Source organism: Danio aesculapii, chromosome 20, assembly GCF_903798145.1.
Source record: "Danio aesculapii chromosome 20, fDanAes4.1, whole genome shotgun sequence".
NCBI classification, from domain to species: domain Eukaryota; kingdom Metazoa; phylum Chordata; class Actinopteri; order Cypriniformes; family Danionidae; genus Danio; species Danio aesculapii.
The window spans coordinates 7,686,751-7,702,143 of NC_079454.1; the positions used below are offsets into that span (position 1 = coordinate 7,686,751).

General features: G+C 37.4%; 1 protein-coding gene across 1 annotated transcript in view; it reads left to right on the forward strand.

The window, feature by feature from the left end:
- Positions 1 to 15,393, forward strand: part of lpgat1 (lysophosphatidylglycerol acyltransferase 1) — a 61,754-nt gene that overhangs the window by 10,469 nt on the left and 35,892 nt on the right. Inside the window, exons 3-5 of the mRNA XM_056481270.1 lie at positions 8,559 to 8,677; positions 9,286 to 9,381; positions 12,473 to 12,749. Coding sequence (XP_056337245.1) covers positions 8,559 to 8,677; positions 9,286 to 9,381; positions 12,473 to 12,749 — 492 coding nt within the window. The remainder of the gene's footprint in view (positions 1 to 8,558; positions 8,678 to 9,285; positions 9,382 to 12,472; positions 12,750 to 15,393) is intronic.

A 15,393-nucleotide genomic window follows, 5' to 3' on the forward strand; every position in this document is an offset into this window, starting at 1 on the left:
ACGCCTCCTGTCTTCAGATGACAGGAGCTACAACCGCGAAAATGTAAAGCGCGGAAGATGAGAGAATGCAAACAACACTGACATATTTACAAGTGGCAGCTATATATAAAATTTAACACCATGTACACCATCGCAAAAGGGCTTGCACTGACTAAGATTAAACTAATATTGCAGCTCATGAAAAGGCCGGTATTGCTATTAAAATGACGTTTGCAAATAATAAGGTATATGTCAAAAACATCTGTGAAATATCAGACACCAGGCGTGAGAACACAGCACAGTTATTGTTAACAGATTCATTAATGAATTCATGTCAAGCAGTGCGTGCAGGGCCGGTGAGCAGTCTGTGTATCTTTAGATCACTCGATTATGTTATAAAAATGTATTTTCTTGTGATAACGGGATTTCATAGAGACATATTTTCCTCACGCATGCATATATATTTTTTATCTTGTTAGTTTTGATTAGGGTTGATTTCAAATGCAATAAATCTGTTTATAAAACTTGTAGTAACAGTGCGATAATTGGTGGGTGCCACTAAATTTTGGCTGGTGCGCCTACATTTTTAAAGTTAGGAGCACCAGTGCTATCAAGTAAAAATGTTAATTTAGATGTATAGTGTAATGTAATAGTAATAATACAGTAATAATACTAGTATAATGTATAGTAAATATAGTTAAAATATTGTGAACAGCTTAAAAAATATATATTTTTATTGTTTATATGTGCTTTGGTAGTGGGGGGGTCGCGAGTTCTTGACGATCTTACATTGGGGGTCGCTGGTTTAAAAGTTTGAGAACCACTGCTCTAATGTGTAGTGAACCGAGGTCCTTACAAGTGGGTAAATTCATATAACAACATACTGATTGGCAACCTCAGGAGCTATGGAGCTGATTTGAGACACACCCTTAGAAAAACAATGGAAAATCTGCACTGGAATGCAAAAACGAGTTCTGTGTTGAGTAAATAAATGATGCCAGAATGAGCAGTTTTTGAAGTGCCGTTCACATAATGATTAGCAGTGAGGAAATGACCTAAAGTCATTTGTCAGTGAGAGTAACCACCTTTTAGAGACATGAGTGACAGTGACTGTTGGTGATGCGACAAGAGTTGAGCAGCTTTATGCAAATGAGCAGCGGTGCCATTCACGTCTATCAGTTGGAGTGGATTGCTAGATCTGAGCATACTGTTGAGTATGATCTTGTGTAGGTAACCAGTATAACAGCAACCCAATATAACATTATATACACTATTGTGATTAGTTTGATATTTTGTAATTCTTTTTTTTTTTCAGAAGTTTTATGATCGTTTTGAAGTTATCCAAATATAATACATTTAAATTTTAGGATTCTTTAATCAAAAAATAATAAAATAAAATGAAATACCAGCATTTACCTCCATTTTTTTAAAAACCTTTGAACTGTTACAGTTACATCATTAAATGTATCATTTAATGATACATTTATTTATGTATACATAGATGCATACAATCACTGGCCACTTTATTAGGTACACCTGCCTGACTGCTCGTTGAAGCAAATTTCTAATCAGCCAATCACATGGCAGCAACTCAATGCATTTAGGCATGTAGACATGGGCTGCGTCCGAAACAGCGTACTTCCATACTATACAGTACGCTAAAATCAGTATGCGAGCCGAGTAGTATGTCCGAATTCGAAAATCAGTATGCGAGAAGTACCCGGATGACTTCCGGCGAGATTCTGAAGTGCGGATCCCATGCACGCTGCACTATCCCATGATGCCCCGCTAGAGAATTCATGAATGGGAGAGAAGCGACGCAACTGACACAGGTGGGTCACGTGACCATGACAAAATGGCTGATGTAGTACGTCCAAACTCCATTCATACTCTTCACATTCATACTGTATAGAACGTACTTTTCTAACGGCCCAGTAGTACATTTAAATTCAAATGCAGTACCTACTGAGTAGTAGGCAGTTTCGGACACAGCAGTGGTCAAGATCAGGGGTCACCAAACTTGTTCCTGGAGGGCTGGTGTCCTGCAGATTTTAGCTCCAACCCTAATCAAACACACCTGAACAAGCTAATGAGGGTCTTATTAGCTGAAACATCCAGGCAGGTGTGTTGAGGCAAGTTGGAGCTAAACCCTGCAGGGACACGGGCCCTCCAGGGCCGAGATTGGTGACCCCTGGTCGAGATGATCTGCTGCAGTTCAAACTAGGGCTGCTCGATTATGGGAAAAATCATACTCACGATTATTTTGGTCATAATTGTAATCATGAATATTCAAAATGATTATCAGTTGAAGTTAAAATTATTCGTCCTCCTGTGAATTTTTTTATATATAAATATTTCCCAAATGATGTTTAACAGAGCAAGCAATTTCATAGTATTTCCTATAATATTTTTTCTTCTGGAGAAAGGCTTATTTGTTTTATTTCGGCTAGAATAAAAGCAGTTTTAAATATTTTGAAACCTATTTTAATAGCTCAGTATTATTAGCCCCTTTAAGCAATATATATTTTTAATTGTCTGCAGAAGAAACTACTGTTATACAATGACTTGCCTAATTACACTAATTAAGTCTTTGAATGTCACTTTAAGATGAGTACAAGTATCTTGAAAAATATCTAGTAAAATATAATGAACTTTACATCATAGCAAAGATAAAAGAAATCAGTTATTAGAGAGGAGTTATTAAATCTGTTATGTTTAAACTGTGCTTTAAGCATCTTCACTGTAAGAAAAAAAACTTTAGCTACAGAAGTCCTTCAGTCAAGAGCAGTGAGGAATTTTCTCCTTTTGATGTTTGATTACTAATAAAAACAGGCGGCAGCAGGAATATTGCGCACTGTCACTTTAAGAAAAATGCGGTTCAGATATGGTTTCTCTTTCACATGTCTTTTGATTCTCAACTTGTTTGTTTATTAAACAAATGAGGGTTAATCTGAATAATCACTAAACACTGCGCTCTGACACAAATGTGCTTGTATTTGACCATTAAAGCGCTCTGATTAAGATGGCGTTAGATGTGTGTGCTCTGCTCGTCTCCGGGGCTAAGCCAGCGCGGGCGCACACACAACAGCATGTGCTCTTTCGCGCTTTTAAAAATATGAATGATTCGAATGTGCATCAATGAATGATGCACGTCCCGTGCTGCAAAAGTTACATTACAGAACATGCTTTTAGTCATTTTCACGTGGAACTGAGCTTTGCAGATATATGGGGCGGTATATGATGGAATAATCGTTTATCTCGATTAATGGTTTTTCATAATCTTTAGAAGTCGAAATCGAAACCGGATTTTTGATTAATTGCACAGTCCTAGTTCAAACCGAGCATCAGAATGGAGAAGAAAGGTGATTTAATGACTTAAATCATTATTAAGGCATTGTTGTTGGTGTCGGGCTGGTCTGATTATTTCATAAATTGCTGATCTACTGGGATTTTCACGCACAACCATCTCTAGGGTTTACAGAGAATGGTCTGAAAAAGAGAAAATATCCAGTGAGCGGCAGTTCTGTGGGCGCAAATGCCTTGTTGATGTCAGAGGTTAGAGGAGAATGGCCAGACTGGTTCCAGCTGATAGAATGGCAACAGTAACTCAAATAACCGCACGTTACAACTGAGGTATGCAGAACAGCATCTCTGAACACACAACGTGTCCAACCTTGAGGCGGATGGGCTACAGCAGCAGAAGACCACACTGGGTGCCACTGCTGTCAGCTAAGAACAGGAAACTGAGGCTACAATTCGCACAGGCTCATCAAAATTGGACAATAGAAGATTGGAATAATGTTGCCTGGTCTGATAAGTCTACAAACATGAAAGCAAGGATTCATCCTTCCTTGTATCAGTGGTTGGTGGTGGTGGTGTAATGGTGTAGGGGAAATTTTCTTGCCACACTTTGGGCCTATTAGTACCAATTGAGCATCTTGTCAACGCCACAACCTACCTGAGTATTGTTGCTGACCATGTCCATCCCTTTATGACCACAGTGTACTCTTCTTCTGATGGCTACTTCTAGCAGGATAACGCACCATGTCATAAAGCATGAATCCTCTCAGACTGGTTTCTTAAACATGACAATGGAGCACAGGTGTCAAACTCAGTTCCTGAAGCGCCGCAGCTCTGTACAGTTTAGTTTCCACCCTAGTTAAACACATCTGATCAAAGTAATTGAGTCCTTTAGGCCTGTTTGAAACCTACAGGTTAGTGTGTTGAAGCAGGGTTGGAACCTAGCTGTGTAGGGCATGCAATAGAGCTCATTTGTGATGTGGTGGAACAGGAGATTCGCATCATGGATGTGCAGCTGACAAATCTGCAGCAACTGCGTGATGCTGTCATGTCAATATGGACCAAAATCTCTGAGTAATATTTCCAGAACCTTGTCAAATCTATACCACGAAGGACTAAAGCACTTCTGAAGGCAAAATGGGGTCCAACCCAGTGCTAGTAAGGTGTACCTAATATCGTGGCCGGTGAGTGTGTATTAAAATTTTTTGTTTATTTATTTAATACAGATGTTACAGTAGGCTAATTAGCATTGATATGCCACTACATTTATATCAGTGTCTTAAGATATATTGTGCAGTATGTTGTCATCATGGAAATACATTTATTAAACCTACTATGTATGTGCTACTAATTAACCATTTAATTTAACCAGACAAACATGTTATGCATACACATTTCACTCTGTAGGCCTGGATTTTTTTCGGCTGACTTCATAGTTAACAAGGAAAGAAAAGCTGTTTTGCTTTGCGTTTGCATGAGTTTTCCTACAAGGTCTCCATGACCAAGCTCCTGTATTACATGCAAATCACTGGGAGAGATATATTCATATTGTCCTCAGAAATGCAGATTTGCATTAAAGTTGTTTTGCTGATATGAGAGAATTTCACCAAGCCAAATGAGGTCATCATATTCCCACTCGTTTCATTTGAAGCCGTTTTATTGAACGGACTGCACACAGAGATGTCTTTTGCTTTCGTCTCTGTTCATTTCAATTTTGTACTAACTGCTTGCAAATGAGATTATGAGAGACCTGATGCAGCTTGTTGGCTTGATCTGACTGGGGTCCATGTTTGTTTTTTTTCCACTAAATGACATATTGCTTGCTGTGCTCGTCATGTGGAAGCAGCAGCAGCTTGTTCGTTTAATTAGCGTTGACTTAAAGTTGGAATGGTGATAAATGCCAGACAAGAATCGTTAAGTGAAGAGTAGGGTCCTTTTGAAACTGTACAATGTTTATTTTGTTGTAGTTAAAGGGATAATTCATCTAAAAAGTCAAATTCAGTCATCACTTACCAAATCTGTTTGAGTTTTTTTGTCCTGTTAATTTGCAAAAAAGATATTTTAAATCAGAGAAAAATATTGAAAATCGATATGTCGTAGTTTTTCCTTTACTTTGGAAGTCAGTGGCCATCATTTTCCAACATTCTTCAGAACATCTTCCTTTGTGTTCAAGAGATTAAAAGTTTGGAACCACTTGAGGGTGAGTAAATGCTGAGCAAACTCTTGCTTTGGGTGAACTGTCCCTTTACGTTTCTGAGTTGACCTGGAAGTGATCTGGTATTTTGCATGAAGGCTAAATATTTTCCATGCAGATGTTTCTTGGGGGTTCAAGTTGGTCTAGCACATTCACCAACTTGACAAACAAAACATGGCATTTCTGTTTGCTTCAAACAACATTGTCAATTATTTGAAAGTTTTGTGCATTTTGAGGCTTTTTTTATGTATTTGTTAACTGATTTCTTGGAAACTGTTGAGGAGCACTCTTGGACTCGTTCTCAAAGGTTTTTGTGCTCTAGAGTATCCCGCTCTGAAATCGTAGCAGCCCTTCTCGTCCTGAAGTCTGTAAGCAAATACTCTTTGTTGATCGAAGGCCCGCTGGTATCTTTTAGCAAACACGAGTGCCCGTAACTTGTCGTGTCAGGTGCCCTCAACCCCTGAGCTGGATGCATCGAGGTGTCGTAATGGCGTATTTAGTTTGTGATCTTTGGCTTGCTGGTAAAGCAGAAGCTGTCAGCCGTGCCGTGACTCAGCAAGAGCTCTCGGAGGTCCTCCAGGTTTCCTGCTCTTCACATGGTTGTTTAAACACGCCGGCAAGTGCAAAGTACAGAACTGTTTGGGACGTCAGATTTATGCCCCATTTCGCAATTTCAAAGTGCATCTTGTGTCTTCATTAACCTGTATAGCTTACCTTAACAACGTTACTCTGACTTTTGTTTTATTATTCAAGGTTTAAGAGAGCACATGAAATGTTACACACTGCACACACAAATCATAGGTCAATATAATGATGATCTCATAATGTCAGTGTGTATCTGTAAGAGGAAATATATTTGGGTCAGGATACTGAGAACCCCCGTGCTCATTTTCTGCACTGTTTTCTCCATTAGACCATTGGCTATTATGAAATGTACCAATGAATAGTTAAAAATTTGCATTTTTTTACACTATTTTAGATTTTTATAACATTTGGGGGATAAGCAAACATTTTCCAGCACAGATTCCTTCCTCCAAACAAATGTGACAGTAAAGAGAGTAAAGGCTTGTATACACTGAGAAGCTTTTCGCTCAAGTTTTTCCGTGTGCGTTTTTCGTTCTGCATTCACACTCAGGTGATTGTCATCAGTATTAAGCAGAGAGAACGTGCAAAAATTACCTCCTGACATTAGATGGTGATTATGGCCTGTTTCCACTGAGTGATATGGTACAGTATGGTTCGGGACGCTTTTATGGCCTTTTCCACTGTCAAAAGAGAACCGTACCCATAGACTGTAAAATATATGGACGTAGCATCCGTGACGTCACCCATAGGTTTCTGAAGAGCGCAAATGAAGCTAAAAGTAGGCGCGGCCAACCGTCGCCATTTTGTTCGCGCGTCATCGCACCCACGGCGGGATACCAAACAAGGGCAAAAAGGCGGACAGTGAGCGGAGCTACAGACACGTGCTGGCATTTTGCTTGGACCTGGTTTAGACAGAGCTTACTTTGGGAGAACCGCTTAATACTTTATTACCTGCGACTCGTTTGTGTTCTGACCACATGTGCTTGGCTGTACACTATATCAATAAAGTGTTTAGACTTTTAAAAACACTGTAGTAATACATTGAGCCACTAAACATTGTTCTTATGACATTTTTCAACAGGAGGAAAACCCGAAATACGTCCAAACACTTCAGAAATAGTCTATGTTAGTAAATCCAAGACTATTGATGAACTCCAGGCATAACACTGTATGACAACGCTTCATATGACTGTTCTAGAGCCTACAGCTAATCAATCTGGCACATTCTGGAGGGCATTACAGCTCTAAAGAACATTATAAATGATAAATGATCTTAAATAAAACACACACATTTATAGAGATGGTATACAAGTATATAACTTTACTCACCTGGGAAACGGAGGCCACGTGAATGGTTTGTGAGCACAATTAAGTGCACACAGCATCCCATATCATCTGATAATTGTAGGAAATAATCCCAAAAGGCAATTGACTGTGTAAAGAAGCATTAACCAACACAAAAATGCGATGTATATGCCGAGTTTATCGGCTAATTAGCCGTAATCAGCTCAGGTGACGAGACAGCGAGCAGCGAGACCTAGCTGTCACTCAAGTGGCCACACCTTTAATTATGCAAACTTAATATAACCTAATATAAAGGAAATGGATGAGTTATAAAAAAAAATTCACCCCCTCACAGTTGTCATGAAGGTTAATCATGGCTATATGCACCAAAGCCATCATTTGTACCAGGCTGTAAGCATGTTTTTATCAGCTGTAAAATTGGCCAATTTCCCATTGCAGTCAGAAATGACCTGGACTTCCTGGAGCCAGCCCCCCAAGGAGAGTCGATGAATTGCAGTTTTGCTTACTTCCGTATTGGCTTCCCGAGGGAGAGCGGGAGGTTGCCCCTTGACCGTACCATAGCACTTTTTGGGTACCCTTTGCAAAGGGTACCTAGCACAACAAAAGGGTACCAAAAGGCAGAGCAAGACGTGCAGATGAACACTATTGGTTTACCGAGATGCGTCACTCGCAGAAGCAGGAGAATAAAAACAAAGGAAGTGCCATTTTTAAAAACACAGCTGAGACCGTACACCGTAATAATATATACATATAATAACAAACCATGGTTGACCCGTGCTCAAACAAACCTTGTCGTCGTCTTCGTTCCAAGAAGTAGAGCAGAATCTACCCTGTGCCCCGGAGTTTTTTACAAGGCCCTCTAAAACGCGAGCAGTTTCACTTTCTCATGCGCTCACCGTGCATCTATATTTGAAATAACTTGAGCTGATGATAATAACGTGTGCGTGATTATTGAAGCGCTTCTGACATTCGATCCTTTCAGAAACGGACAAACGAGAAAAGGAGAAGCTGAAAAAACAAAGGAGCAAATGATTGTTTTAGCAACAATATAATGAGTGGCATAACATGGTGTTAAAATGGCAATAATATTGTTTATCACAGTATATTTTGGTGCAATATATCGTACAGCAAAAATTAGATATTGTGACAGGCCTAACAATGAGTAACTTTTTCTGTTTGTTTGTTGTTTTGACAGTGACAGAATGGGGTGATGATGTGAGTCCAATGACTGAAGATGAAGCCATGGTCATAGTCAACCATCAAGCCACTGGAGATGTGTGCACCCTAATGATGTGCTTGCAGGACAAGGGCACAGTAAGTCTTCTATTTTTTTGGGTTAATAATGCTCCAGTGCTTGGGATGTGAGTTGTACAGTAATCTTTTTATAGCTAGTCATGCTTCTAATATTTCAGATAATAATCAGAGAGCCTGTTTAAACCTGGCACAAGCAGACAATACGAAATGCGTGTATTTGAAGTCCAATGCATTTAAATTGTCACCCAAAAACCATCCTTTCGTCCCCCAGCTAACAAAACATACATTTACTATAGGATGTTTTGTGGGAAAGTGCACCACAACGATTATTTTACATTGAACCGAAGCATGTAGATCATAAGTCTCAAGCTCAAATCCTGGAGGGCCGCAGCTCTGCATAGTTTAGCTCCAACCACCTCCAACTCGCACCTGCTTAATAGTCTCCAGTAGTCTTGAACGCCTTGATTAGTTGGATCAGCTGTGTTTGATTAGGGTTGGAGCAAAACTGCAGAGCTGTGGCCCTCCAGGAATCCAGTTTGAGACCTATGATGTAGATTGTGAACATAATCATACCATGTGCGTCTTTTTCAATTACTCACTATAACACTTGTGTGTAGCTGCGTAACATGGGTCTGTTCATTCACTAATGTTCTCATGTTCTTATCTAGGTTGTACGGAAAATGATGTGGTTGATGGACCATGTTTTTAAATACACCAATTTTGGGGTTGTGTCCCTGATTCACGGCGATTTCTTCATCAGACAGGTAAGGCCTGTTCACCTGAAAGCAAACATGGAGGTTTTATAATCATAATCATTTGTTTACATTACAAAATGTACATTTATTGACATTAAGACTAACAGAATGGCCGTTAAAGTGGTCATAAACTGAGAAGTCTACATTTGCTTGGTCCTTTGACCTATAAGAGGTCGTTGTACTGTAAAGGCTGTTTCAGAACTATTACATTTTATTCACTTTACAAACAAGGCACAATTCGACACAGCATGTTTTATTGAAACTAAAAACTAAAAGAAAATGCTTTGCTGTCTGTATTGGATATGATGGTAATATCACATCACACAGCAATGAGTTATTATTTCTTATCTTCATTTCATTATTGCTTTGCTTGTATTACAGATAGTGATATGCACTCAGTATTTAAGCATTTTTAATAGAGATGCACTATGGAATTTTTGACAGATACCAATAACCGATAACTTTTTGGAGGACAATAACCGATATATTAGCTGATAAATGTGTATATTTTTTCAGATTTTTCTGCGTGACACTAAACTATTAGTTTTATTTCGCAACTCGAGAGGTTTGAACGGATTTCTGTTTTTTTTTCTGTTCTTAAACCTTTTTTTTTGGCCGACATGCTTTTATATTTAAAAAATTCTCTTACTTGCCAAACCAATTCACTGAACATTAACTAAAGTCAAAGGTGAACAGCAAGCACATCAAGTTGTTCAACCAGCAGAAATAATAGGTAATTTATTGGCTTCGTTATATTTGCCTAATTTTGTTATCAGACCGATGACAATAAGATTAAAAGGGCATTTAGTGGGCGATTTTGGTATAGTTGCCGATATATTATGCATCCTTATTTCTTGTCTAAATCATGACATTGTCCTATTATGGGAATTTGAACAGTGGCCCGACTCACCAAAATCTGCTGCAATTTAAAAAAAAAAAGCAAACTTCACAAAAATTTGGGACATTTGCTTTGTTTGTTATATAATAGAGATGCACCGATATGGAATTTTTGACCGATACCATTATCGGGTAACTTTTTGGAGGACAATAACCAATATATTAGCTGATAAATGTATATATTTTTTCTGATTTTTCTGCATGACCGCAAACTATTCGTTTTATTTCAAAACTTCAGGAAAGTTTGAACGTATTTCTAAATTTTTTATATTCTTAAACCGTTATTTTTTTGTAACCAACAGGCCAAACCAATTCACTGAACATTAACCTAATTTTGTTATCAGACCAATAACAATAAGTTTAATAAAGGACATTTATTGGCCGATATTGATATAGTTGCTGATATATTTTCGCATCCTTATTTGAAATCATAATCATAGCAGTGTCCTAATTTAAATAGTGACCCGACTCTCCAAAATCAGCAGCAATTTAAAAAAATGCTAACTTTTTCAAAATTTTGCAACATTTGCTTGTTTTATTTTTTTTTTAATTTAGGTAAATTCAGCAATTGCGCATTTATGAAATTCTGGAGGGTCTGTTTTAATGTAAAAATCTTGTGTTTAGGCCTCAACATTATAAGAGAATTTTAGAATAGACTCGTGATTCTACAGGAAATGCTTTGCAGTATGTATTATTACTGTTATTATTTCTTTATTTCATTGTTGCTTTGTTTTTACAGATATTGGAGCACAATAACCGATATATTAGCCGATAAATGTATATATTTTTTCCGATTTTTCTGTGTGATCGTAAACTGTTGGTTTTATTTCAAAACTTCCGAAAAGTTTGAACAGATATCTGTTTTTTTCTGTTTGTAAACTGTTATTTTTTTATGACTAGCAGGCTTTTATGTAAAAAAAAAATCCTCTTCGTGGCTTAACCAATTCACTGAACGTTAACTAAAATCCGAATGCCAGCAATATATAATAAAAGTGGCCAACAGTAAGCGCATCAAGTGGTTCAAGCAGCAGAAATAATACATAATTTATCAGCTTAAATATATTTGCCTAATATTGTTATCAGACCAATAATGATAAGATTAACAAGGGCATTTATCGGCCGATATCGATAAAGTTGCTGATATATTGTGCATCCTTATTTCTAATCTAAATCATAGCAGTGTCCTATTATGGGAATTTGAACAGTGTTTCAACTCTCCAAAATCTGTGGCAATTAAAAAAAAATGCAAACTTCACAAAAAATTTGCGGCATTTGTTTGATTTTTGTGGTAAATTCAGCAATTGCGGAATTATGAAATTCTGGAGGGTCTGGTTTAATGTAAAAATCTTGTGTTTAGGCCATAACATTATAAGAGAATTTTAGAATAGACTCGTGATGCTACAGGAAATGCTTTGCAGTATGTATTATTATGGAGTTATTATTTCTTATCTTTATTACATTGTTGTTTTGTTTTTACAGATATTGGAGCACAATAACCGATATATTAGCCGATAAATGTATATATTTTTTCAGATTTTTCTGTGTGACCGTAAACTGTTGGTTTTATTTCAAAACTTCCGAAAAGTTTGAACAGATATCTGTTTTTTTCTGTTTGTAAACTGTTATTTTTTTATGACTAGCAGGCTTTTATGTAAAAAAAAAATCCTCTTCGTGGCTTAACCAATTCACTGAACGTTAACTAAAATCAGAATGCCAGCAATATATAATAAAAGTGGCCAACAGTAAGCGCATCAAGTGGTTCAAGCAGCAGAAATAATACATAATTTATCAGCCTAAATATATTTGCCTAATATTGTTATCAGACCAATAATGATAAGATTAAAAAGGGCATTTATCGGCCGATATCGATATAGTTGCTGATATATTGTGCATCCTTATTGCTAATCTAAATCATAGCAGTGTCCTATTATGGGAATTTGAACAGTGTTTCAACTCTCCAAAATCTGTGGCAATTAAAAAAAATGCAAACTTTACAAAAAATTTGCGACATTTGCTTGATTTTTGTGGTAAATTCAGCAATTACGGAATTAGGAAATTCTGGAGGGTCTGGTTTAATGTAAAAATATTGCTTAATCTATTGGAAGTCTATAATATTATAAGAGAACCTTAGAATTCTTGACCCATGTGATGCTAGGGAAAATTTAATCAACACAAATAAAAATGTGTTGTGTCTCACTAACAGGGAAAAACACATCGAGAAAAGCAGCTTGTTTACCTGAAGGATCATCTAGACAAGTTTTACTACAGTCGAGACAGGAAGTGGATTGTGCTGTTTCCTGAGGGCGGCTTCCTAAGAAAGAGACGAGAGACAAGTCAGTCCTTTGCCAAAAAGAATGACTTGCCTCACTTGACTCACGTAACACTGCCACGGCTGGGTGCCACTCAGATCATCCTGAAGAACTTAGGACCCCAGCAGGAAAATGGCATCCTGGGAACAGATGGAAGTCCGCCAGGTCAAAGTAAGCCACCAAATCACTAATCAGGGTTCAAATATCAAGTTTATTGACTAAAAAGAACAAGGAACAAAAAAGCAGGCTGCTTTTGTGTTTAGATATTAGTAGCATATTATTAAAATACTTTTAGCTTGAATATCATTTTAGATTACATTAATAAGCCATTATGAGAACAACAATGGATAATTTACCTCAGATTTACTGTTTTGATGGCTTGAAGTGCTTCTTCTACCATATTTGATGGCTCGATAATAGTCATACAATATTTGCTTTAAGCTTTTTTGCCTTCTACTTTTTTGAAGAGGTAATTTTAAAGCCAAAGCTCTTAATGTATATTAGGAAACTGGTATAGTTTGATGAAATAAAAAATGTATATAAACTATAACAATAAATGTTCATCAAAGTGCTATACAAGTATGAGTTCAATTAAAATCTAAATAATAATATTATGAAATTAAATAATTAATTAATTCCTTTTATACATTTATTACATTTATATTGCACTTTTCTGGACACTTAAAGCGCTTTACACATTTTTTGGGGAATCCCCTCATCCACCACCAGTGTGCAGCATCCACCTGGATGACACGACAGCAGCCGTATTGTGCCTGACCACACACCAGCTGATTGGTGGACAGGAAACAAAGGGGATTATGATACAAGTATGGTTAGAAGGCCATGATGCAGCTGATGCCCTTCCAGCTGCAACCCATCTCTGGGAAACATCCATACACACTCATTCACACTCATACACTACAGACAATTTATCCAAGTTCACGTGTGTTGTTTGTGTTATAAATCCACCCACTCCTACTTTTTTTTTTCTAAATACCCGTTAAACCAAACCAGTCTCTTTAGCAGTGCGGTTTTGATTCTCTAAGCAGTGTGACATTGCATGGTTTAAGCTCCGCCCTCAGCGAATTGTTTGGTTGTACACTGGCCTCATTTTCCTCTGTGCTCATGCTGCTGTATTGGCATCAATGTCTCGTAAGCAATGCTGGTGTCATGCGTTTGGATGTAAAACTGAACAAGAAAGTCTTACTTTGCATTCAAGGTCTGAGCCACCAGCCATGCTTTCATCCAGCTAGTTTTATGCGCTTTTTTGAATATTACTTGATAATATATGCTTGATGGAAAGGGTTCAAATGTGCTCAAAAATAATGTGTTTTGTTTTTCGAGATGCAAGTAATTTATTATAGAAGAAAAACAAAACCAGTTTTTCTTTTTGATTTTATCAAGCAAGTGATGATTTGGTTCTCTTTGACTCATTGAATGGAAACAGTGCTTTATTTGCAAATGTTTATGTGATATTCCAGTTTAATTAAAGAAACAAATTCACCTCAAAATTGACCAAAAGTAGGACACATGCTAGGTTACTCTTTCATTTATTATCATATTTGTGTGTCATTACATTTGGCTCACAGCAAAAGTTATCAAAGTGGGCCTGTTTACAGTTGGACGTTTAGACCTGTCCAGTTTTGTCTGCAATGTGTCCCGGAAGAGTAAAAAATTCAGGGTTTATCATTGTTATTGACATGCAGTGCATCCAGAAAGTATTCATAGCGCTTCACTTTTTCCACTTTTTTATGTTACAGCCTTATTCCAAAATGGGTTAAATTAATTTATTTCCTCAAAATTCTACACACAATACCCCAAAACTATGTGAAAAAAAGATTTTGGAAATTGTTGCAAATTTATTAAAAATAAAAAACCTAAAAAATCACATGTACATAAATATTCACAACCTTTGCCGTAAAGCTCCAAATTGAGCTAAGGTACATTCTGTTTCCACTGATCATTCTTGAGATGTTTCAGCAACTTAATTGGAGTTCACCTGTGGTAAATTCAGTTGATTGGACATGATTTGAAAAGGCAAACACCTGTCTATATAAGGTCCCAGGGTTGACAGTGCATGTCAAAGCACAAACCAAGCATGAAGACAAAGGAATTGTCTGTAGACGTCCAAGACAGAATTGTCTCGAGGCACAAGGCTGTGGAAGGTTAAAGAAACATTTCTGCTGCTCTGAAAGTTCCAATGAGCACAGTGGCCTCCATCATCCGTAAGTGGAAAATGTCTGGAACCACCAGGATTCTTCCTAGAGATCATCCTCCATGTTCAGTTGTGGCTTGCATTAATTTTTTATGTATTTGATTGCCATAAAGGTGTCAGAAAGTTGAACCTGGTGCCATAAAATTATTCTGCTGCAGCTGACGCTATTGCTGTGTTGTTAATCTAATGTTAACATACCAATCTATGATAGAAACAATTAAAAGGCTGATAGCTTTTCGTTTGCATGTTGTTGCTTTTTTGTTTAACTATTAACTACAATATTTATCTTCTGTGGGTTATGGATAAAATATGGTCATTCTATTAAGGCCCCGTTTACACTAATACGTTTTAGTTTTAAAATGCTTAACTTTTGCTACATTTACGCCTTCGTCAACACTACCCTGCAGTATTTGAGCCCCAAAAACTGAGCGTTTGGAAACGAAGAGGTCATTTTGGTTTTAAAAACGCTGCTGCTCTGTGTCAGTGTGGATGGGGGACAGCAGAGACCTCTGAAAACGGAGGTGTGGATTCAGAGGGCTTTTTCTTAATGCCAAGTACACAGTTCACAGTTCTCGCATCTTTCTTGTAAATTCAGACTTC